Source organism: Podarcis vaucheri (assembly GCF_965113315.1).
Source record: "Podarcis vaucheri genome assembly, chromosome: 4".
NCBI lineage: Eukaryota > Metazoa > Chordata > Lepidosauria > Squamata > Lacertidae > Podarcis > Podarcis vaucheri.
Window position 1 is genome coordinate 15,192,388 of NC_138762.1, and position 24,917 is coordinate 15,217,304.

Consider the following 24,917-nt stretch of genomic DNA (forward strand, 5'->3'; position numbering starts at 1 on the left):
GTAAAGGGACCCCTGACCATTAGGTCCAGTCGTGGAGAACTCTGGTGCTCATCTCGCTTTACTGGCCAAGGGAGCCGGCGTACAGCTTGCGGGTCATGTGGCCAGCATGACTGGCGAACCAGAGCAGCGCACGGAAATGCCGTTTACCTTCCTGCCGGAGTGGTACCTACTTATCTACTTGCACTGTGTGCTTTCAAACTGCTAGGTTGGCAGGAGCTGGGACTGAACAACAGGAGCTCACCCCGTCGTGGGGGTTTGAACCACCGACCTTCTGATCGGCAAGCCCTAGGTTCTGTGGTGTAACCCACAGCACCACACGTGTCTTGGGGCTTGTTCTAGGGCTCTTAAGGCAGTTGGCAGTTCTGTTTCCTGTCCAAGCCTTAACACCTCACTCCTACAGCAATACTTACTTGGAAACCCCACTGAAAGTAAATGGTGCTAGAAGGATAGGGTGGAAAGAGCTTCCATCTTCCTGCATCTCTCTAAGGTAGTACCCTCCCTACTGACTTATTCCTTAATGGGTAATTTCAGATTTATGCAGCAACCCCAACCCCAATACCCTTTCCCTTTAATGAAACTGAGCTCCATTTTATCTGTTTGTTTCAGATGAGCTCCACCCAGTGCTTAATCTGCAAAAACAGAAGCGCAAGCGGTCACGGCTCTCTGAAGGCATAGCTTCTGCTTTGGAAGAGTCTATGAACAATGCAAGATCATAGAATTGCAAGGGACCCCGAGGGTTATCTAGTCCAGCCCCCTGAAAACAGGAATCTTTTGCCCAGCATGGGGCTTGAACTTGCAACCCTGAGATTTTAACAGTCTCATGAGTTATCCCAGGGTGTGGGTGCTAGTGGCAAAATGCCATGTTGAGAGGCAATCTGCAGAAACTCAAGGAGAAAATATTGTTCATTGCCACCTAGGAGGACAAAAGTTTGGACAGAGGAAAGGAGGAATGCTGCAATCCCTTCCCAAGCCCACTTTACCACACACACACACACACACACACACACACATGTCCCAAGTAGAGAAGCTGGCCTGATCCTGCTACTACAGCAGCAAATTCTGTTGGTGGTGTCTGGGCCATTTGGTTGTCAGGAGGATGAGCAAGTTTTGTTTCTTTCTTGCCTACATTTAAACTGTTGAACAGTTTATTTTGGCTTTCACGCAAACAATGGGATGTGTGCAGTAGCTAATAGCCACTGGCCACCCAAGGTAATTAAGCTAGCAGTTACCAATGCAAAAGCCCAAAAAGCCATCCAGTCCACTTGATGCAATGCAGTTCCCATGATGCTCATCTTTGGGATTAGGAATGATCAGCTGACAGGGTTTGCCACAGCCTCCAGATGGTGTGCATGTGTTTGGCATATTGAATCAGGCTGTCCAGAGCTTGGGAAAAACCCTTCGTCTGAAATCGCTCCAAGAGAGATCCCTTTGTTGCTGCTGTGCCACTTCTCTATTATTAACAACAGAAATGTCCCAAATTCTTTGGAACCACAGGAATTGACGGAGCAGCAATGACTCCCCACAATGACTTTATGTGTTTCTGTATACAGAGACCAAATGGTGCATAGGGTCTTAAGCCAAGGTGCTGCTCTGTTCCTGATTTCTCTGCACTGTTTTCTGAAAGGTTTAAGGATACTATCCTCTCTCCCATTTGCTTCAAAATCTGTCTTCCAGCCCCTTCTCTTTTATGGGCAATTTCAGGCTGTTGCCTTTTGGGGGGTGTATTCTGCGACATTTTCTTTTTTATATAAGAATTCATTATGATTATTCATAATAGGTAAAGGTAAAGGGACCCCTGACCATTAGGTCCAGTCGTGGCCAACTCTGAGGTTGCGGCGCTCATCTCGCTTTATTGGTCGAGGGAGCTGGCGTACAGCTTCCGGGTCATGTGGCCAGCATGAATAAGCTGCTTCTGGCAAACCAGAGCAGTGCACGGAAACGCCGTTTGCCTTCCTGCCGGAGCAGTACCTATTTATCTACTTGCAATTTGGTGTGCTTTCAAACTGCTAGCTTGGCAGGAGCAGGGACTGAGCAACGGGAGCTTACCCCGTCGCAGGGATTCGAACCGCTGACCTTCTGATCAGCAAACCCTAGGCTCTGTGGTTTAACCCACAGCGCCACCCGCGTCCCAATTATCCATAATACATCACAATAAAAACAATCTAAACAAAAATGGAGGGGGAGGGGGGGAAAGGCTACTAAGTCCTATTTCGCAGGTAAATCTTAACTTGTCCCACACAGAGAAAGGTGAACCCTCCCATGTCCTAGCTCTCACCTGGGGGCATCCCTTTCTTTCCCCATCTTCCCACCCTGGGAGAGATTTCCTACCTTGCCTCTCACACAGGGTCCTTCAACAGCTAAGCATTACCACCTGCATGTTAACCCCTCCTTAACCCCAAGCAAAGAACCACAAAAAGTACAAAAGAGCAGAAGAGAGCAAGAACAGAGTATTCTTCAACATGTTGTTGACACAACATTAGCGCATTGGCGGTGGATTTATTCTGTTTTCTCAGTTGTTCTTTGAGGATTCTGCACATTATTGCTGTCCAGAGGGAGTGTTGTGCAACAAAGTGGGGACAAAAATAAACCAGAACATGAAAGACCCTGTGTGAGAGGCGTAGAAGGGAAGATCTCCCAGGGTGGGAGGCTGGGAGAAGAAAAGGAACTCCCAGGTGAGAGCTGGGAGGGTCCATCCCCTTCTGTGTGAGAACTTTGAGAGAGGACTTTGCATTGTATTTTCCCTCATCCGTCTATTTTCCTCTCCTTTTAGTTGTCATCTTTTATTTAGATTAATTTGTTTTTATTGTATTGTATGATGAAAAGTTTCAATAATAATAATAATTATCAAAAAAAAAAAACCCCAGAACATTTGTGCTATAAAAGGAGTTTGGCAGCAAGTTACAGGATAGGCACTGATTGGTAATGGAAAAATGTGACCACCCCAAAACTTTTGCAGATGTGAATAGCATTAAAAGTTGGGTAGTATATGACTGCATCCCACATAAAATCATGAATGCATGTCATCACGAATGCACAGCAAAAGTGGCATATGGAAGTACTCTATGATTCTTAATTTGTACACACACACACACACACACACAATTTTCAAAGACTTGGAGGAGATGTGATAGAGTTAACAGTGTCCACAGTACAAATGTGTCTTCTCAAAATACATTTTGTTCTGGTGTGCATGTGTAAATTTTCTTAGGAATGAAACCAACCAGATCAGAAGCCACTTGCTATCAGGTCTAGTCAGTGCTATCATTTTACTTACTTGTATGAGGTTAGAGAACATGGTTGCTTTTCGGATCTAAAGTGGTAGCTAATAATTTTTAAATAAATGGGCTGAATTCCCCTGAAATGAATCTCTCCTAGCTGCATTTTCTTTTTGGGGTGCAAGGTGGTCAAGAAGGTGTTGGTGGGGCAGCTTCAGGCATGAAACTGATTTTCTATACCCATGTCAATCTGATTTAACGCAAGAGGCAAGGGAGGGCCTTTTCAGTGGTGGCTCCATATTTGTGGAATTCCCCTCTGAGATGAGACTGGCTTTTTATTATATTCTTTTCAGAAACAGGTCAAGAGGCACCTCTTTTTACTAGCTTTTGGAGGAGGAACAGGGCAATTTTGATGGCCATGGTGAACAATTTAATGCTCCTTTTTTCTTTTTTTCCTGCGTGTTGGTTACGGAATTGTTCTCCCCGCCGATATTAGATTTGATTTGCAGACTGTTGTGTTCTCTAAAATTTGATTTGATTTTAAACTGCTCTGTTGTCTTTTGTCAAAGGGCAGTACGTAAATTATCAGGCTGTCATCGGTGGACGAGATTTATTATCTGTACACGGTTGCCTGCAAACATGTGGCTTGCCAAGTCCTGAAGAGCTTTTGAAGAGGTGGCTGATGAATCCGGCAGAGGAAGCTACAATCTGGACTCGTGTCTCCATGGTTTTATTGCTTTTTGTTGTTGCCCACACACCCTACTTCCCCAAACAGTGTGACGTTCAAGAGGAAGCGGTACCAGGGTTTGGCTTCCTTTCGGAGGAAGTCTCTGGTAGTGACAAGGCATTTTTGCAATATGTGGGTGATTCACAAATATGCAAGCAGAACACAGGTGAAAGAAGTAGCACAGCTGTCCGAGTTTATGTGCATAACTGAATATTGTGCAAGTGAATTCCATAGTGTTGAACATAATAGCATTATGATATTGGCAGTTTTATTTTCAGCCTTTTTTCATAACTGCTACACACTGGGTCAACATAGATCGGTTCATCAAGACCCCAATACAGTGGTGCCTCGCAAGACGAAATTAATTCATTCCGCAAGTTTTTTTGTCTTGCGGTTTTTTTCGTCTTGCGAAGCACGGTGTCAGAAAAGTTTTGGAAAAGCTTCAAAAATCACCGAAGTCTTCAAAAACCTCAAAAAAGGCTACCACACCGCGTGCTACGAGTTGCTCCTCGAAGTCAAGTCGCAACTGTATTAACGGTTTTAAGAAAAAGGAAACAAACTTGCAAGACGTTTCCGTCTTGCGAAGCAAGCCCATAGGGAAAATCGTCTTGCGAAGCAACTCAAAAAACCAAAAACCCTTTCGTTTTGCGAGTTTTCCGTCTTGCGAGGCATTCGTCTTGCGAGGTACCACTGTAATCCTTCCTTGGTAATTCACTGTCAGTTCAGACCCCACCAGTCTATATGTGAAGTTGGGGATTTTTTGGGGTGTCCCAATGTGCATTGCCCTACACCAGTGTGGTGTAGTGGTTAAGAGCAGCAGACTCGTAATCTGGTGAACCGGGTTCGCTTCCCCGCTCCTCCACATGCAGCTGCTGGGTGACCTTGGGCCAATCACACTTCTCTGAAGTCTCTCAGCCTCATTCACCTTACAGAGTGTTTGTTGTGGGGGAGGAAGGGAAAGGAGATTGTTAGCCGCTTTGAGACTCCTTCGGGTAGTGATAAAGCAGGATGTCAAATTCAAACTCTTCTTCTTCTACACTTGCTTATATTGAACCACAGCTGCCTTTTTCATAGCTCTTTGCCATTCTTTTTTTTTAAAAATAACAATGCATAGTTAAACTATGGAATTTGCTCCCACAAGTCGTAGTGATGGCTGCCCTCTTGGAGGGCGTTAAAATGGGGATAGGCAAATTCACGGAGGATAAGGCTGTCAAAGGCTACAAGCCACGTTGTTGGAGGTCTCTGAATACTAGTTGCTGAAATTCCCAAAGCTTGCTGAATCCTGCAAAATGTGAGCACGTAGGCCAGCTTAGGTAGATAGTTGCAGGCCACATGAACTGTTATCCCGAAGCAGACCAAGAACGTTCATCATCCTGTTGCTGTTTGCGTTCCTTGTCACGAGAACCTTGCAGCAATAAAAAGCTCCATGGTTAAATCACCAGCTATTACCAGTAGCATTTATATCCCATTATGACGTGCAGTGTGCTTTGAGGGGGGTGGTGAGGAAACATGAAGTATGAACTTGGTATTTTTTTTTTCAAAGAAAGGTTCTCCAGATGTTTCCAAAATTACTCATTCAAGATGTGGGAAAAGCACAGTGCCTATTTAAGGGATACATTCCCATTTAAGGCATATACTTCTGTTCTTCCCGTCTAGCTCAATTGTTTCCTTCCTGCCAGATTTAGGCTATCCTTTAAAAATACAAGCGTTGCTTGTACCACAATTACAAATAGGGTTTTAGGCTTAGAACTGGTGCCCTCCAGACAGCCCAGAACAGTCCAAAACATCTGGAAAGCAAAAGGCTGCGAAAGGGAAGGGGTTATGCTCCAGTCTTCCAAAAAGTAGGTGTCAACAAAGAGCCCACATTGATATCATGATTGAGTCTGTGATCCATGCACATTTACCTGAGAGTAAGCTCCACTGAACACAATGGACTTCTGAGTTTTCTTGCTTTTTGCTCAGCCACATGGGCTGTGTACACACTACTCCAGCTCCAATGTACATGAAGTTAGCCACAGTTCATATATATCCTGTAATTCTTGAGAAATGCTTCTTCTTGATGAGTTTCCCCTCAAACCATATACAGTGGTACCTCGGGTTAAGAACTTAATTTGTTCCGGGGGCCCATTCTTAACCTGAAACTGTTCTTAACCCGAGATACCACTTTAGCTAATGGGGCCTCCCGCTGCACCGCCACTGTGCAATTTCTGTTCTCATCCTGAAGCAAAGTTCTTAACCTGAGATACTATTTTTGGGTTAGCGGACTCTGTAACCTAAAGCATCTGTAACCTGAGGTACCATTGTATTCTATATGGTTCCATAGAGTAAACGCTAATCTCCCTACACACAAATCAGAATGAATGTTTGATAAGTAACTGATGTCCTCTAATTTCCTTGTAAAGAAGCCAAAATAAAAATTAATGAAATAGGTTGTCTGGAAACAACCGGAGTCTTGTAATACCTTAAGGACTAACATATATATTATGGCACAAAGCTTTAATGGAATAAAATCCACTTCATCAGGTGCATGAAGTATCATCCGTAGCAGATCCTCCAAGTGTCCCTATTTTCCAGAAGCCATCCGTTTTTTATTTGATCCCAGAAGGTTCCGCTTTTCCTTAGGACGTCCCTATTTTCATTGGAGAAATGTTGGAGGGTATGGAGTTTTGTGACTCCAGAGCCAAGGAGATAACTATACAACCTTCAGGAGACATCTGAAGGCAGCCCTATATGGTTTTTTTGTTTTTATGTGCTGGAAGCCACCCATAGTATAGTGGTACCTCCGGTTAGGAACTTAATTTGTTCCGGAGGTCCATTCTTATCCTGAAACCGTTCTTAACCTTAGGCGTGCTTTTGCTAATGGGGCTCCCTCTGGCGCGCTACTTCTGCTCACATTCCGGGGTAAAGTTCGCAACCAATACTTCCAAGTTAGCAGAGCTCATAACCTGAAGTGTTCGCAAGAAGGACGGCTTGTAACCAGAAGTATTACCGTATTGTTATTATTATTATGGAATAGGATATCCCTATTTTCATTGGAGAAATGTTGGAGGGTATGCTGTAGTTGACAGGTAACATATACATGGGGTGGAGAAGAGAGAGAGAAAATTAAACTGCGGCATGAGAGGCTTGACAACCATATGTCAGCAGAGGCTTGACAACCATATGTCAGGAGTGCTCTGATGGTGTTTCCTGCTTGGCAGGGGGTTGGACTCAATGGCCCTTGTGGTCTCTTCCAACTCTATGATTCTATGATTCTATGAAATAGCAATGAAAGAAAAATGTAAAACCTGTGAAAATTTAATTGACTAATCGCAGCAGCAGGAACTGGCAATGACACTGTCATTCTAGCATTGCTAAGTTATTTAGCTCCCTGTACTGGTGAAGCAGGCCAAAAGGGCTGTAAACTCCTGGGTCTAGCCAATAAAACTCAGGAGCCGGGAGGAGATAAGTTCCAGCCATTTACAGTGGTACCTCGGGTTAAGTACTTAATTCGTTCCGGAGGTCCGTACTTAACCTGAAACTGTTCTTAACCTGAAGCACCACTTTAGCTAATGGGGCCTCCTGCTGCTGCCACGCCACCGGAGCACGATTTCTATTCTCATCCTGAAGCAAAGTTCGTAACCTGAAGCACTATTTCTGGGCTGGTGGAGTCTGTAACCTGAAGTGTATGTAACCTGAAGCGTATGTAACCCGAGGTACCACTGTATTACTTTTGGTTCAGCTGTTTTGTTCTGCATGTCAACAGATCCATACCCAAGTATCATGTCTCCAAGCTCCAGCCCGTTAGGTCCTTTGGCAGAGCTCTCATCTTCTACATCAGACACAAAAATACCATGCAAGTTTCCACCACAGATCTGGATTCTGAGTTCCACTTGGGACTTCTTAATGGTAACTGTTCTAGGTTCAGGCGTCCTCTTAATGGTGTCTACAGAATTACTGATTGAATTGCGAGGACTGGTGGTTAGAGTGGTCTGTTTGGATGGAGGCGTCATGGTCCCTTCATCCTGTTCGCTCACAGTATCAATTATGGAATTGGTGCAAGCCAAAAAGGCTGTAAGCTCCTGGGTCTAGCCAATAAATTTCAGAAGCTGGGAGGAGATAAAGTCCAGTCATTTATTGCTTTCGGTTCAGCAGGTAATCCACGAAAATCTGACCAACCCTCCCAACTCCCGGTGGGTTATTTGTTTTTTTCACAAAGAATTTCAATTTCCTCCAATCATATGCATAGAAACATTTTCCCATTTCCTTGTTCAAGAAAGCAACTAGCTGTTGCTGGCCGGAAGTGCACGAGGCATGCTTTTGCTGACATAGCTTTAATTCATGGTGCCTGCATGGTCTTCATATGAATACACTGTGTTACATGAAGCTATTGTGCTTTGTGAGCCTGTGTGTATTGCGATAAAAGTTTCAGCTTCTTTCTGCCCCATGGGGGTGTTGTAAACAAAAATTGCCCTTTTCCCTTATGGGGTATCCAAGAGCCCATATGGAGTCCTTACATAGGTTCCCTATTGGTAGGAGAAAATAACAGAGGCCAACCAGAGAGTAAGCTTGATCTTTATTGATCTGTTGCAACAGGGTGCTCCCCTCACACCCAGGAAAGGAGGAGGACCCAGAAAAATAGTGTGCAAGGCCTTATAAAGACTTTTGAAATTGCCACCCTGTAGATCAAGACCACCCCCCAGAAACATCATACATACATCACAGAAGGTGTGTAACCTAAGACCACCCCACAGATACATCATACCTACATCACAGAAAAGGCAGTCTAAACAGAAATTTAAATGTTGTTTTTCTCTTGTCCTTGTTTATCTCCTGTCTGGCAGGTTACTTGATTGGATTGCCTGGGTAGCCTGGCCAGTCTTTTGTAATGATAAATACCGTATTTTTCGTCCCATAGGACGCTCTGTCCCATAGGACGCACCTAGTTTTTTTGGGGGGGGAAATAAAGGAATTTTTTTTTGCCTTTATTTCCCCCCCAAAACCAGGTCGGGGAAACCGAAACAGGTTGAGGAACAGCGGGATGGCGGCGCTGCGCCTCCCTGCTGTCCCCTAAGCTTGTGGGGCTGGCTGATGTCTGCCCGGCGCGTGGGGCGCTCTGCGCCTTGCGCACCAGGTGGCAGGCTGCTATCCGCAGCGTGGGGAGCCCTGCGGGGAACTCCTGCAGGGCTCCCCACGCTGCGGATGTCTGCCCGGTGCGAGGGGCGCTCTGCTTCAGGGCGTCCCTTGCGCCGGGTGGTAGGCTGCTATCCGTTCCGCAAGACGAATTTCCCTACAGGCTTGCTTTGCAAGACGAAACGTCTTGCGAGTTCTTGCGAGTTTGTTTCCTTTTTCTTAAAGCCGCTAAGCCGTTAATAGCTGCTAAGCCGCTAATAGCCGTGCTTCGCAAGACGGAAAAACTGCAAGACGAAGAGACTCGCGGAACGGATTAATTTCGTCTTGCGAGGCACCACTGTATAGCTTAGGGCCCCACTCCCCCCCCCCATTACGAGTCTTTGTAAATTGAGTTTCTAAAGGAACTTTTGTTATTGCCAAATACCAATGTGTTTGCATTATTAAGTTGGTTATGAATAAAAAAATCACTTTAACTTAGAGCTTAATCATTATTTCACTATTGATTACTTCTTAATTGTATTTCACTATTAATATACTACTTCTTAAATGTATTTCAGTCCAACAACTACTTTGATAAAATACACATTTTGTTATGTGCAAATGGCTTTACATACCTATTAGGTCCACAAATTACCATATAGCATATACTGTAATCAACACAAAAAACAGTGACAATTTGTTGTTGACAAAGGACAGCTGGACATATAAGGGGCCCCATTACCTTCAGTAGCTCAGGGCCTCATCAAACCTAAATCCGGCCCTGGGTGCAAGGCCGCTTTAAAAGAACGTCGTGCGGACGTGACCCGCCAAGCACGCGCAAAAAAATAAAATACTGCAAAATCACACCCGGTTCCCAGAAGCGCGCGCGCGCCCTCTAACGGCCAACGGCTGGCCTCGCCTCTCCCTCCCCTACGTCACTGCACGCCCTGCTCTTTCCGCCGCGCGCATCGCGCCCGCGCTCTCTGTTAAACCTTTTACGACGCCAAGGGGCGGGTGAAAAGCCGGCCGCGCTTTGCGGCGGAGCGGTTAAGCTCCAATAAACGCTCTCTCGCGCCTCCCTCGCCCCGCCCCCTTCCTCGCGTGCGCCCCCGTCTCCTCTCTCCGCCCCCACCTGGCCGTTCGCGACGCCGCCTCCGCCGCGCTTTACGGCCGCGGGGATGAGGGGCGGGGAAAATGTCTGAGCGGCGGAGAGGAGGCGGAGGCAGAGGAGAGGCGGCTTCGGAGGCGGCGGCGGAGCCAGCAGCATCGTCCGCGGGGGTGGCGGAGGCGACGGCGGGAGCGGAGATGCCGGCGAAGAAGCAGAAGCTGAGCAGCGACGAGAACAGCAACCCGGGGGACCTGTCCGGCGACGAGAACGTGAGCGGGGGGCCCTGAGATAGGAAGACACCCCTCTTTCAGGCTTGGGGCCTAGCGCGTCTCTTAGCAACGCGGGGGGGGGCTGGGGGTCTTCTTCCCTCCCCCTCCTGAGAGGGGGAGCCTGAGGTCCTGGCTGTCCTGTTTACAATTTTCATTATTAATTTACTTATTTATAGGCCGCCTTTATCTTCCAAGGAGTTCAGGGTGGTGCACATGGTTCCCCACCTCCCCGTTTTCCCCCCCACAACGTAGGTTAGGCTAAGAGCGGGTGACTGGCTCCAAGGTCACCCAGCGAGCTTCGTGGCTGAGTAGGGATTTGAACCCAGGTCCTAAGCAGGCACTCTTCACTATTCACCACACTGAGGCTCCCTTAGGGCAAGTGTGGGGGAGCCTCCAGGTATTGCTGAACTGCAACTCCCATCATAGAGTTGTAGACATAGCTGTGAACGTTTCCCTTTTTGTAAGGGAAATTCCCTTATTCTGAATAAGATTCCTCGCAAGAAAAGGGAAAAGTTGCAGCATAAGGGGTCTCTATAGTATAGTGTATTTTAAAATGGGGTTTCAGAGTTTTTAGGGGTTTTTGAATGTTTTATGTAGTTTTTCAATTGCATTGTTCTGCATGGGACAATGACAATAAAGATATTGTATATGGTTGTAGGGGTGGAAGGGACCCCAAGGGTCATCTAGTCCAACCCCCGGCGATGCAGGAGTCATCAACTTAAAGCATCCATGATAGATGGCCACTCAGCCTCTGCTTACCTTCAAGGAAGGAGAGTCCACAATCTCCCGAGGGGGTTTCTGGGGCTGTTGGGAGTTGTGGTTTGAGGGCTGGAGGGTCCCATTCCCCCCACTGCAAGGCAGCCTCCCCCCTCCAACCTGCTGCCTCGAAGGTGGGTTTGCAGCCTCTTCCTAGACCTTAATCCTCTTTGGGGTGCCTCAGGGGAAGCAATTCGTAAATGAAATTGATGGTGATCTCCTGCTGGCCCTGGGAGCAGTGGTAAGGAAGGATGGGAGCTGTAGCCTACCAGCTTCTGGAGCCAGGTGGGAGAAAGCAGGTTTAAAGGTCAGAGGTCATCCCTGACCACTAGCCCATGCTGGCTGGGGCTGATTGGGGCTTTGGAAGGCGGGTGTTCTCTTGATTATACACTGCTGCTGTTCGGAAACTGATGTTCATATACAGGTGGTTAGCCTGTGTGGGGGATGCTATTGCTCTAGGCTTTTAGGCTGCAGTGGTGGAGTGCTTGTTCATGAGAAGAAATCAAAGGAGGACCCGACCCCGTTGCGTCTAGATAGCTAGGGTGCCAAGAATAATTCTAATGTAGAACAGTTTCCTTCTGGAACCTAGGCTTTTATATTTGCCATCTTGCTACACTTGCTTTTATAAATACAAGTGGTACCTCGGGTTACATACGCTTCAGGTTACAGACTCTGCTAAGCCAGAAATGGTGCTTCAGGTTAAGAACTTTGCTTCAGGATAAGAACAGAAATCGCGCAGCGGCAGCACAGCAGCAGCAGGAGGCCCCATTAGCTAAAGTGGTGCTTTGGGTTAAGAACAGTTTCAGGTTAAGAACAGACCTCCGGAATGAATTAAGTACTTAACCCGAGGTACCACTGTAGAACATTAGAATGAGTTAGGGAGAGAGTTGGGCTAAAATACTTTCCCCTGATTATATATTTAGGCTTCTGTGTTACCCATCTTCTCTGTATCCACTCCAGCTATCTGCACATAGAAAGCTAGCATGTCAGGGATAAAGCTAGTCTATAACTCTTCTTGCTGACTTGCTAGCTTTCTCTGTGGAAGGAAATTTGTTTCTGAATGGAAGAGATGGGTAGGCGAAATAATTTTCAATAGCACCTTAAGTTTCTACCTATGTCATCTCTGTTTTAAAAAGAAAGCTGATGATTATCTGCTTTTAGGAAACCGGCAAATTGGAAAGAACTCAGGTTAGATACTCCTTATTTGACATCTACTTAGGTTTTCACTGGTATCCCAGGATTCACCAACCAGAGCTTGGCACAAAAGCCATACACTTGGATTTAAAGAAGTTTAAGCACAGGAGTTTGCTTTGAGACCCTGAACTGAATGGAGCTGGCAGTCCTTCAAGACAAAAAACTATTTCTGCTTACTGCAAGCTTTTTTTATTTCAGTGGAATAATTTAGGAGCAGTTGGGGGAAATAATTGTTGCTGCTATTGTTTAAAACAGCTGGGAATCAGAAATCCTTGGCAATCTGTGGCAAATGACAAATAGATCTGCCCACTCATTCTCTAAACGTGTGAATCATCTTGCCTATTGTCGTTGAATACTTTTAGTTGCTCAGTATCCTCTATTTCTGAATAAGGTTGCCGCATTGTTCTGAAGTAGCTGGAGGATCTTCCTTCACTTAGTAAGTTAGCTTTTTTGCTGTGAATGTGGGTCTTGATCTGTTTTGAAAACCAACCTTCTTTATGCTTTCAGGATGATGCTGTTAGCATAGAGAGTGGTACTAACACTGAACGCCCTGACACCCCTACAAACACCCCCAATGCTCCAGGAAGAAAAAGCTGGGGGAAAGGAAAATGGAAGTCAAAGAAATGCAAATACTCCTTCAAATGTGTAAACAGCCTCAAGGTATTTTGTCAGCAGACATCTCATTAGAATGAAAATTGCTTGCTGCCTTTATACAGTGGTACCTTGGGTTACAGACGCTTCAGGTTACAGACTCGCTAACCCAGAAATAGTACCTTTCTCATTCTTTGCTTCAGGATGAGTACAGATTGTGTGGTGGAGGCGTGGCAGCAGCGGGAGGCCCCATTAGCTAAAGTGGTGCTTCAGGTTAAGAACGGACCTCTAGAACGAATTAAGTTCTTAACCTGAGGTACCACTGTCACAGTGTTTTGTACTTAAGTGATCCAAATAACTTATTTACTGGATCAGAACAAGGCATATTTGAACTGGCATTCTTTTTCAAACAACAGTCAGGTGGTGGTTCTGAGCAGTCCACAAGGAAGATCTTGTGTTCAGGAGAATGCTGCCTCAGAACAGGCTTCTTGTACTTCACATGGCAAACAGCTGTGAATAGATACATTCTTCGTGTAAGCTATGTGGCCCTGCCACCTAAGCACACTTAAGCAAGTAGCAGGTCCTGCTCGTATGAAGGGAAAATCAGAAGCAGCTTTAGAGAAATTTTAAGTATGGGTAACTTGCAATACACACACATTTAACTTGTGTGCATTCAGCTTTACACACTTGGCAAAAAAACTATAAAAATTAAAAAGTGGGTGGGCATCCAGAGGAAAAGACTTTGGCAATCCTACCCACCATTGAACCCAATGTGATTTGACTATAGGTGATTTTGGCTTTATGTACTATCTCTGGAACTTAACCCCCACCTAAGCTGAGAGTTGCCTATATATTATTTGTAATATAATAATTTCTCTTTCTGTGGCAGCAGGTAAGTTAGATCATGGACACATCCTGCAGATAGTAATCACCATTATGTTGATGCTGTTTTTCAGCATTGCAGTCCTTTAAAGCTTAAAGCAGTGTTTTCTCTCAGATCAGTAAAAAACTCCTATTCTAAATGTTCTTTGCATGCTTTTGTACATGTTTCACCTTGTTGCCTTTAGTTGAAGTTTGTACTATAGGAAAGCAAGATATGTTTTAACAAATAACAGGAAACTGAAGGGTGTAGTCTCTCTTTGCGGGTGGCTAAGATCAGCCACTGAAGGTGAAGGCCAACTTCTTTTGAAATAGAAGTATAGGCCTGGAGACCTTTGAAAATATAACAGCAAAACAGTTACAGCACATGTCTGTCTTGGGGAGAAGGCATTTAGCAGGAAAAAATTATCAAAAGTTTTATTTTCAAAAGACTATCAAAAGTCTGTGGTGTTGTTTATAGATTGCTATATTTGTTATAGCATATCCTGCTATCTGCTCTGATCCTTTTAAATGGTGGTGTGGGAGTTTATGCTTTAGCCCTTTACACATGTAAGATGTGTTCTTCCGTCAGGGCAGCCTTCCCCAACCTGGTTCCCCCCCCAGATGTTTTTGACTCCCAACTACCATCTGTGCCAATCAGCATGGCCAGTGATCAGGGATGATGGGAGCTGTAGTCCAAATATTTGGAGGGGGCCAGGTCGCGGAAGGTTGCACTAAGCTGTTCCCTACATCTCCCAGTAAAACATTGTGAGAAGGGTAACATACTTGTTTTGACTAAGGCTGGATAATTTGTATGTTGTGTATGTTGCTGAGTTATTTAAAATCTGACATGATACTTGGAATCCTTAAAACGTCAGTATTTATAGATTTATTCTTTAATACTGTACTCCTGCCTGCTTCCAGTTCCTAGCGTTCTGAATCATAAATATGGAATAAGACTTCTAGTGAGATTGAAAAGGCAATGCTTTTGTTTAGTTTCTTTTCCTACCGGTTGTTGAGCCCTATTTTTCCATTTCCATCCTAGTCCATGCTCATAACTTCAGTTGGAAAACTCAAAACTTGGAAGGAAAATGGTGCTATTTATTTATTATGACATTTATTATACACCCTTCACCAGCAAGTCCTACAGTGGGTTAATTAGCATGTATACCTAGGTTTCTTGGAGTAGGCTGGACACAATCCGATTCTGGCAGGCATTGCTTTCATGAATGGCTTACTAATAGTAGAGTTGTCCCATGGGCAACATTCCTTCCTCTCAATCTCTAAGGTTTGTTCAAAAAAAAATCTGCTAATGCAGACAAGTCACCTTAGCCTAGTAGTGTTGGTGACATAGTGTTGCCACCAAAAATAGCTTCCTTGTACCACTTGGAAATACTTCCCTATGATGTTGTGCAGTATGTTTCCGCTCCCTCATTCTACATCAGGGTTGGGGACCCTGTGACCATGTAGGACCATGTAGATGTGTTTAGACTACATCTCCCATGATCCCTGATTATTGGCCACCCTAGCTGGGGCTGATGGGAGTGATAACATTGCAACCTGGGTAAGTGTTCCAAAATGGTACTGATGACAGGGAGAGAGGTCATCATTGGAATGCTGTTTTTTTCAGCAGCATCCCCATAGTGCACATAATGTGTACTTCTGCCCTGAAAATAAATGTCCTAAATATATGAAATGCATTTGTCTTCTCTCACAAGTTTTGTTTCGAAGCCAATTCTTCTTACACCTTTTTCGTTTTCAGGAAGACCATAGTCTGCCATTGTTTGGGGTACAGTTTAACTGGCACAGCAAGGAAGGCGATCCCCTGGTGTTTGCTACGGTTGGCAGTAACAGAGTGAGTGACATGTTGAAACTTATTTTACATTTCACTTATTTACCGCTTTCCAAAATCTTGCTTCCTTTTCATAACGTTGAAATATATCTTGCGGGTTTTTTCCAAACTAGGCATTATTTCTGATCCCAGGAGCCAAATTAAACAGTTTTGTGATGTGGTACGATAGTAATAGTGCAAAGGTAGTTGCAGATGGCCACAGTCCTACATAAGCATATACATGGGTTTGCTAGGAACACTTCCAGTTGGAGGTGTGTTGAGAATGCTCATACTCAGTTGAGTATAAAAGTTGGGTTTGAAAGGAAAAATCACGTGTCTGTCCATTGGGTGTGCAGCTGAAGTATAATGTCAAAATCCTGCTTTAAAAAATGCCCCCCCCCCCCGCCTGCCTGGCAGCATATGTAAACACCTCAAAAGAGACATTTGCAATCTGCTCAAGTAGTGCAATGTCAATAAGCAGTAGGTGAAAAAAACTACGTAAGCCTTGAAACTGTTAGCTTCCTGCAGCTGCTGTTATAATCAAGCACTCCTCACAAAGTTAGTTGTTTTCACAATTGGTAATAACTGCTCGTTTTAGCTAAATAACTTCCAGCAAAGATTTTTTAAAATACTTCTCTAACTAGACTTCATATATCAGAGGTAGCATAGGAACTGAGGCCCATTCACTGTGGACATAAGAGAAGGTCTTGTGGTTTGAACAGGCCTGAGGACAACTTAAGGAAATTGCTGACCTGGTGATATATTAGGAATGCACACAGATGAAGTCATTATGTCCCCCTCAATCAGTGGTAGTGCCCTTTGGGACTGGTAGAGTGGAATGTAGGGAAGCCCAACAGTAGGTAGAACCCAAGTCAGTGACAGGTACAGCCAATGCGAAGCCATGCCAACTAATTCTACTTTTGTCCCCATCTGCCTCTTCTGCTGAGTTCTGCAAGGGCAATACTGAAACTGAGGAGGGGGAAGCCCTTTGACGGGCTGCAAGTAGGGAGGAAAGGCCGGCAGGTGAGGGCTGCCTGCAGGCAGAATGAGGTTGGTGGAGCAGCAGTGCTCCATTTGCCCTAATGGCCCAGCCTCCATCGTTCTCAGTAGAAGAGGATGGAAACTTGAATATTGTATTACTAATTCTATACACTGTGTAGAGTTGTTCAGCTATGGGAATCGGGAACTCTCTAATTTCTTGTGCTTTATCCACCTCCAGGTTACTTTATATGAATGTCATTCTCAAGGCGAAATACGGTTGCTACAGTCCTATGTGGATGCCGATGTATCCTTTACTACGTCTGCGTTTCTAGGGCTGGTTTGAGAATAGTTTCATAGCTTTCCCTGCTTAATGAGAACACAGTTAAAGAAACACTTTGCAAGACTAACTTCAGTTAATATGGTGAAAGTAAATGATGTCCTTCCATGTCAAATTTTGGAGTTCATTGCAGAATGGTCCCTTCCAGGCTAGTGGTTTCTCAGTTTTCCACTGATGGGTTGCTGCAAACCATTCTCTGCACTTTCACATAAGGCCAGTAGGGAGCAGCACTTGACTTTCTGCTTTGTGAACTGTAGACTGCTTTGTTTATGTTTAAATATTTTTGGTTAAATATCTGGTGGGCAGTAGGACATTCCACAGGTGCATGTCTAGCCCTTAACTGCACACTTCAGGCAGATGAAAACTTTTATACTTGTGCATGGACCTATGATAGCAATACAAGCCACCCCCTTCTGGCTGTGGCTGGATCAAGGGGCATTATTAGGATAATTAATCCCATTACAATGCAGTGCATAAAGGTGAGTTGGTCCAAGATGTAAATATTAATGCTCAAAATCGATTCTAACATTTTGATGCAAAAAATACAGAGATGTGGAGGGAATAACCTGACCTCTGAATTCTGTTGTAGCATTATGTGGGCCATGGCAACGCAATCAACGAATTGAAATTTCATCCCAGGGATCCAAATCTTCTCTTGTCTGTGAGCAAAGGTATGGAAGTAGGTTCCTTTTGAATGTTTAGGAACGATCTGGTAGTGGGTTAGTTCTGTAAGAGCTAAAAGGGGGAAAGGGCGACACCAAAAATGCACACAACATCCCAAATAGGAACCTCAAATTGGTGTGGGAAGGAGAATGCATTTTGAAATGTAAACGACCCAACACATTTTCACAAATTAGCTTTCAGTACATATAACAGCATCTTCATATTTTGCCCCCCCCTTAATTTAGATTATATATCCATTATATCCAAGAGTGGTTTAGAGCAGTTTAAAAATACAATATCAAAATCACTTAAAAGAGTCTAGAGCATAGGGTGTATCCTTAAAAAAAAATGTATCACAGGTGTCAAAGAGGTATGTCTTCAGCTAAATACACCTTTGTGTGGAGGGACTTGCACAATGGCTATTACTCCCTTCCTAGGTTTCCGCTGTTTGGACATGGCACTAAACTACAGCTACATTACTCAGCTACATTATGGGAACAAGCCTTGAGAGGAGGTTGCCGCTGACTTGTTCCTCCCTGGTTGTTTTGCTGTGTACTGCACTGAGCCATGGTTTGGCTTTGCATGTTGCTCGAATATCAGCTCATGGTTTAGCTCTTCAAGCCATAGTTAATGGTTTGTCTGAAGAAATCAGCAAGTCCAGGTTCAGACGGCATTAAGCCAAACCATGGCTAACTCAGCACAGCAGCAAAATGATGGAGAAGGGGGTGGGGAGGCCATGACCCCCAAGCCATGGTTTGCCTTAGCAATACATGTGAACCAAGTCAATACGTTTTGTATGCAGTTTTGGGGTTGAACCACCTAGTTGATCAGAACATACTATTGCGTTTATTGTGAGATGATGGAATCTAACCTTTCTGTTTCCCCTCCCCCTTTTACTAGATCATGCATTGAGACTGTGGAACATTCAAACAGACACTTTGGTTGCAATATTTGGAGGAGTAGAAGGGCACAGGGATGAAGTTTTAAGTGCAGTAAGTGAAAAACTGTTGTGCAGCTTGAAATTGATCAGTCCTGTCCTCCCCAAAGTTTATTTCCCTTCTTTGCTAAACAAATTTTAAATTGTGGTTTGCATTTTAATTATAGGTCAGGAAATGGAAATTTGCTTAATAGGATAGCTAATAACCTGATTTGTATAATCTGGAGGCTTCACTATTGATTTTATTTTAATCTTGTATGCAAAATTGAAGTTGCTACATTCTGTGTATAGGATTATGACCTCCTTGGTGAAAAAATTATGTCTTGTGGCATGGATCACTCCCTGAAACTCTGGCGAATCAATTCAAAGAGAATGATCAATGCAATCAAAGAGTCCTATGAATACAATCCCAATAAAACCAACAGGTAAGGGCAGCCCCAATCCTAGTGTGATGTTTTCCTCACCCCAGTATATTATTCAGCTCATCACTGAAATCCTATATCAATACCTTTTGAAACTTGCAAGTGGTTAGATCTAGAAATGAGGCTGTAAATTGCTTGAAGTTTTTCCCCTCCCATAACAGGTATGGTCCAGTTGTCAGTCAGTGGTAAATCATACATAATGATTTACAGTGAACATGCCAGTTTTATTATTTGTTTTGTAGTTTTGCCCTACCAGTATGCAAGCCATGACCTCTGACGTAGCATTTTGTCTGAATTAGGAGTTACAGTTTGTTTCTCTCCAAACAAACCGTGATCAGTAAGCCAAGGACAAACCTTAGCTACAGATTGTGGTTTGGTTGGACTGAAATCTTGATCCCTGATTTGGACATAGCGACAAGCCCCAGCGGTTGTGGCTTTAAAAATAGGTGACATTGATGTGTTCATGGTAATGAACTGTGATATATGAATTAGGCCACTGGTGCAAAACCTATACAGTGGTACATTGGTTGCTGAATGGCTTAGTTGTCGAACAAAGGGGTTCCCAAATGCAGCAAACCCGGAAGTAACTGTTCTGGTTTGTGAATATTTTTCGGAAGCCGAACGTCTAACGCGGCTTCCACTTGAGTGTAGGAAGCTCCTGCAGCCAATAGGAAGCAGCACCTTGGTTTTTGAATGGTTTTGGGAGTCAAACGGGCTCCTGGAATGGATTTAAGTTCAAGAACCTATATGTGACTATCCAGAATCAAGTTCCATAGTGTTCCGTGGGACTTTATTTCCAGTTAAGTGGATATAGGATTGCAGCTTAAATGTCAGTTTTCCACTTTCCCCTTTTTTGCAGGACAAGCTCTGCCGTGTTTAAAATAATGTATTTTATTGTTTGTTAAGATTCATTGTAAGTTTGAAGGCTTTACTAAGCTATAGTAGCATAAATATCCTTGAAAGATTTGGTGGAAACCCTTGAACCATAGTTTTTCAGTTCTGATAGCATGGGAAATGGTGATTTAAAAATTGAATATAGGCTTTGCTGAAGTTGAGTGGGGGGGGGGTTAAGTGAGAGTTGAAGAGAGGACATGTAAGAACATGGCTTCTTACATTTGAATTCAGCCAGTGACCCATATTTTTTTATTTTGGTGGGACGGGAATATAAATTATTCCACCTCTATTGTCATTGCATCCCAAGCTCCTGCAGTTGTGTCTTTCCTCTGCCCAACCGCACTGATCAGATGCATCAACTCTATTCTTTGCAGGCCGTTTGTTTCTCAAAAAATTCACTTTCCTGACTTCTCCACCAGAGATATACATAGAAATTATGTAGATTGCGTGCGATGGCTAGGAGATCTGATACTTTCCAAGGTAGGATGGCTTCAGTTTCAATGATGTCACATTTATGTTTTGATCTCTGAAGATTTAAAGTTATTTAATTGATGAGAATAGGAAAATTTCAAAATTTACTGAAATGGTATCTTCCTACTATTTTTTTTTTAAATCCCAATAGCATGCCTCCTCTCCCCACAATAAAAATACCGTTTATGGCCTAAAGCAGTCTATCTCCTCCACATTTTTGTTTGCAGGATCTGAGTGTGGAAATGTTTTGTGGGTTATATTGAAGCCTTCTTTTCCTTCTGTCCATAGTCATGTGAAAATGCCATTGTGTGCTGGAAACCAGGCAAAATGGAAGATGACATAGATAAAATAAAGGCCAGCGAGTCTAATGTGACCATTTTAGGACGATTTGATTACAGTCAGTGCGATATATGGTATATGAGGTTTTCAATGGATTTCTGGCAAAAGGTAAGGGCCAAGGCAGAGATTAAGCAAGGATATTTAAGATTAGTCCAGTGCACAGGTGAAGTTCATCCGGCACTGCTGCTTCTTATGGGTGCTTGAGGCTCCCATATTTTGTAATATATGTACGCGGGTATGCCATATATCATAAAATATGGCTGTTGTGCGTAAACCATAATGGGTAGTATACTCTTCTATGGGGCCGGTCCATCCGTGAGGCACACTGAGAGAGTCACCTCAGGCAGTGGAAACCCAGAGGCACTTCCTGGGTTCTGGCGAGATCTCGCAAGAGCTCTTGCAATAACCTGGAAGCCACAGCTGTGTGACCCTGGTAAGCGAGGCTTCAGCAGGTCAGCAAGTGTGGCTGGCAAAACAGGATGGGCTACCCTTCCTCTTCTTTATGCATGGCTCATGTTGCACATGCACAGTGTGGATATTAAGGGATGCAAAAGTAAAAAATTAATGCCATATTGCTAAAAATAACAGGAGATTATCTTAGACAGCTAGGTTTGTTGGACAATAAGTGAGTTAAAGGTGTCCTGGAGGAGGATATTGTATTCATTCATATATTTTTAGGGCAAAGCCCTCACAAGGTGGCTTACATAATATAGAAATACAGCAGAGGTGAGGGGAACGGTCAGATCAAGGAAAAGTTACTGACCTCTTTGCAGCCATCCTAGGGGAGCAGAGAGCTCATGAGCATGAGACTTGCTTATGCAACTCTAAACCAGCCTTCCCCTACCGTAGCCCCCCAGGTATCTTCGGACTACAGCCTTGCTAATCTCCAAAGAACATAGACAATGATTGGGGATGATGCTGTCTGACAGCATCTGAGGATGCAATGCTGGGGAAAGCTTAACTAAACCCTAGTCTATCATTCTTTTGGAACAAAGCCTATTGCCTCCAGAAGTGTAGTAAGGAAGGATACCCTATTTTGATTTCTGTAATTGTCAGAATGTGATGTAGTATCAATTAATTAGTTGCTGAGGGCACCCTTAGTCAATCCACTGCCCACCATATGTTTTGGACAACAGTCTTGACCAGCACAGCTGGAGTCCACCAAGTTGGCAAAGGGATTAGAAATCCGCAAGGTACTGATGGTGCATTATCCTTGAGTTGTCTAGGGAAACTTTTATTCTTGAAAACGAAAGAAAATTATGTTCGCATGTAGAGTGCAATATTGAAACAGTCATTTTCACCACAGCATTTGGCTACATAAATCTTCTGTTCTTTTTTAGATGCTGGCATTGGGCAATCAAGTTGGCAAGCTCTATGTCTGGGACTTAGAAATAGAAGATCCTCATAAGGCCAAGTGAGTGTTTCTGAAGCTTTGCATCACAATTCTTATCAACACTGAAACAGACAAGTCAACCCCTTTACCATAACTTAGGAAGTTGTAATAAAGAAGTACAGGCCATAAGCATGTTTGTCTTCTCAAAGTTTGGATTACAGCTTGCTGCCTTTCTTCTGGGAAGGTAACAGTGTAAGAGACCTGGGTCAGGGTGGGGAATCTGGAACAACTTTGTGTATGATTTTGTATGAACAAAGAGAACATGCACTAAATTCTGACAGACCGGGGGGAGGAGATGGTAACTCCCCCTGCCATAGATCTGTGATTAAGCTTTTTCAGTGTTTGAATTTTTTATAGTTGGGATAGGTGTCCGGGAGAGAGGCTCCTGTTTCAGGGTCATACCACTTAATAGGGCAGGTGAGGCATCACAAGATGAGATGTGCCTTCATTAAAAAACACCCCCTGAATGTGGAAACAAGAATATTGAGAAGCCTCACATGCTTCTTGTCCATGGATCGGTTTAAAGTGATACAGCCCAGAAAGCTTCCATAAATTAGCATATTTTGGGGTGGGAGAAACGGGATAACGTGATCAGGATGTTGTTTAAAGGGAGGAGGGAGGAGGTTAAGAACTGTGACTGTTTTCTTACATCCTTTTGTTCACATGGTGGTGAATGAAGAGAAATATAACGCTTTCTCTCTTTTGATAGGTGTACAACTCTTACTCACCCAAAGTGTGCTGCTGCCATTCGACAAACCAGCTTTAGCAGAGACAGTAGTATCCTTATAGCTGTGTGTGATGATGCCAGTATCTGGCGCTGGGACAGGCTCCGATAAGTTACTTACAACTTGAGAATTACAAAATTATGTATTGCTTTTTGTGTCAAGGATAATTAGCTGATTTGGTAGTACTGTTAACTGCTTTCAGAGTAGCCCCCCCCCCAATCAGTTGAACTGAGCAATGTTTACATTTGGTTTTTGAGAACATTGCCTTGTTCAGAAGCTGCTGCTTTTTAATAAAAATATTTTTGTACGTTTGGTTTATTGTCCCATTTCAATTCAGTGTTTGTAGTATGTAAAGTTTCTTTGTACTGTATATATACTTGCTGCTTGTGTTAAGTCATATGTTAAATAAGCTTGTATGAGTATGGGTGCGCCCTACAATTCTGCAGGATGCAAGAAGCACATTGAGTGCAGAATTCTTCCTGAGAAAGTTGTCCTTGATTTTGAAAATGTCTAGCCCGTGAAAACATGAAAGTTGTGCAGCATTGCCCATTTGGAACTCTCAGATGCCAAGAAGGGTGACTGATATAATTTCTGAATGGCAGGGACAGATACAGTACATTTATCCATATGGCTCTCTGCCCTTCTCCTTCATGAACAAAAGCAAGTAAATTATGCAAACAAAATTAAATGAGCATAATTAAACATGTTGGGGAATTTAGCTTTCTTGCTCAGAATTTGAATTTCCTGGGTATGGACTTTTTAAAAAAATAAAACACACACACACACACACCGCTTAATGTTTTGGTCCAGCAAAAGTTTTACTCCCATAATTCCCAGAGACTATACTACTTTACATTAATTCTCTGTCTCATACCCATCTGATTACAGTAAGCCTGCAATTTGCAAACATTTACCGGTAATTTGTGCATATTCAGCTTTAAGCGCTTGGGAAAAAATAAAAAGGGATGGGCACCCAGGGGAAAATACAAATTCCACCTGTCATTGCATTCAGTGTGTTTTGTCTACACAGTGGTACCTCGCAAGACGAATGCCTCACAAGACAAAAAACTCACTAGACGAAAGGTTTTTTTGTTTTTTGAGCTGCTTCGCAAGACGATTTTCCCTATGGGCTTGCTTCGCAAGACGGAAACGTCTTGCAAGTTTGTTTCCTTTTTCTTAACACCGTTAATACAGTTGCGACTTGACTTCGAGGAGCAACTCACAGAACGCGGTGTGGTAGCCTTTTTTGAGGTTTTTAAAGACTTTGGTGATTTTTGAAGCTTTTCCAAAACTTTCCCGACACCGTGCTTCGCTAGACGAAAAAAATCGCAAGACGACAAAACTTGCGGAACGAATTAATTTCGTCTTGCGAGGCACCACTGTATGTGATTTGGGCTTTAGGTGCAATGCCTATGGTGCAAATGCTTTTCTTCGAGGGGACGGGGACAACAACACATACTCCTAAACATTTTGTGAATCTAAGTTTGGCCTCATTGAGGGGCAGTATTTCAATATGAGTAGGAAAATGAGAGTACAGAAAAAAAGCACTGGATACGGGCATACTGTACTTAGAATGAGAATTGCAGAGTAAGTGAAATAAGAGAACGTAGTTAATTAACTTCTTGGTAAAAGGAGCCACTGTCTTGGTGTAGAATACCCTGGTACTTATTTAGGATATTTCCATTGCTTCTGAACCCACTTGGCTCCACATCGTGGCTTTAAGAAAATAAATGTTTTTAATACTAAATATTGTTATCAAATGCAACACAAAGCACAGGCAGACAAACTAAAAACGAAGTTCACTAGATCCCAAACACCTGCCGAAATAAAATGCTTCATTTAGTGCTTGAAAACTTGCGATGAAGAGGCAAGATAAGCCTCCACCACCCTGGTGCTACCACTAAAAAGGCCTTTATTCTCCAGCTGCCTCATCTTTGACAGAAGGGGAGCAAATGAATTTCAGAGACTTTAAAAATTTGTTTAACCTTATAAAAACAACATGTGAATAAAGTGTGTGTGAAATATGTGTAATATATGGAAGCGGTTGGGACAAGATGTAAAAGTATTAAATTTGGTAAAATAAAATAAAAACAAAATTAAATATGTGTTAACTTA

At 43.5% G+C, this 24,917-nt stretch overlaps 1 protein-coding gene across 1 annotated transcript; it reads left to right on the forward strand.

Annotated features, from left to right (window-relative positions):
* Positions 1-10,212: 10,212 nt before the first annotated feature.
* EED (embryonic ectoderm development) lies at positions 10,213-23,114 on the forward strand. Its single transcript, XM_082219418.1, has 12 exons — positions 10,213-10,410; positions 12,868-13,020; positions 15,572-15,664; positions 16,860-16,925; positions 17,312-17,437; positions 17,548-17,629; positions 18,522-18,613; positions 18,850-18,983; positions 20,249-20,354; positions 20,634-20,792; positions 22,025-22,098; positions 22,787-23,114. The coding sequence occupies exons 1-12, from the start codon at positions 10,228-10,230 to the stop codon at positions 22,911-22,913; spliced, it is 1,395 nt and encodes a 464-aa protein (XP_082075544.1). The 5' UTR covers positions 10,213-10,227; the 3' UTR covers positions 22,914-23,114.
* Positions 23,115-24,917: the final 1,803 nt, after the last annotated feature.

What these genes read in the sequence shown, in the direction of transcription:
- EED (XM_082219418.1), top strand. Translation starts at nt 10,228, where the DNA reads ATGTCTGAGCGGCGGAGAGGAGGCGGAGGCAGAGGAGAGGCGGCTTCG. An exon ending in AATGTGTAAACAGCCTCAAG is followed by an intron (nt 13,021 to 15,571) that starts GTATTTTGTCAG and finishes TTTCGTTTTCAG; the next exon opens with GAAGACCATAGTCTGCCATT. An exon ending in GGGATGAAGTTTTAAGTGCA is followed by an intron (nt 18,614 to 18,849) that starts GTAAGTGAAAAA and finishes TTCTGTGTATAG; the next exon opens with GATTATGACCTCCTTGGTGA.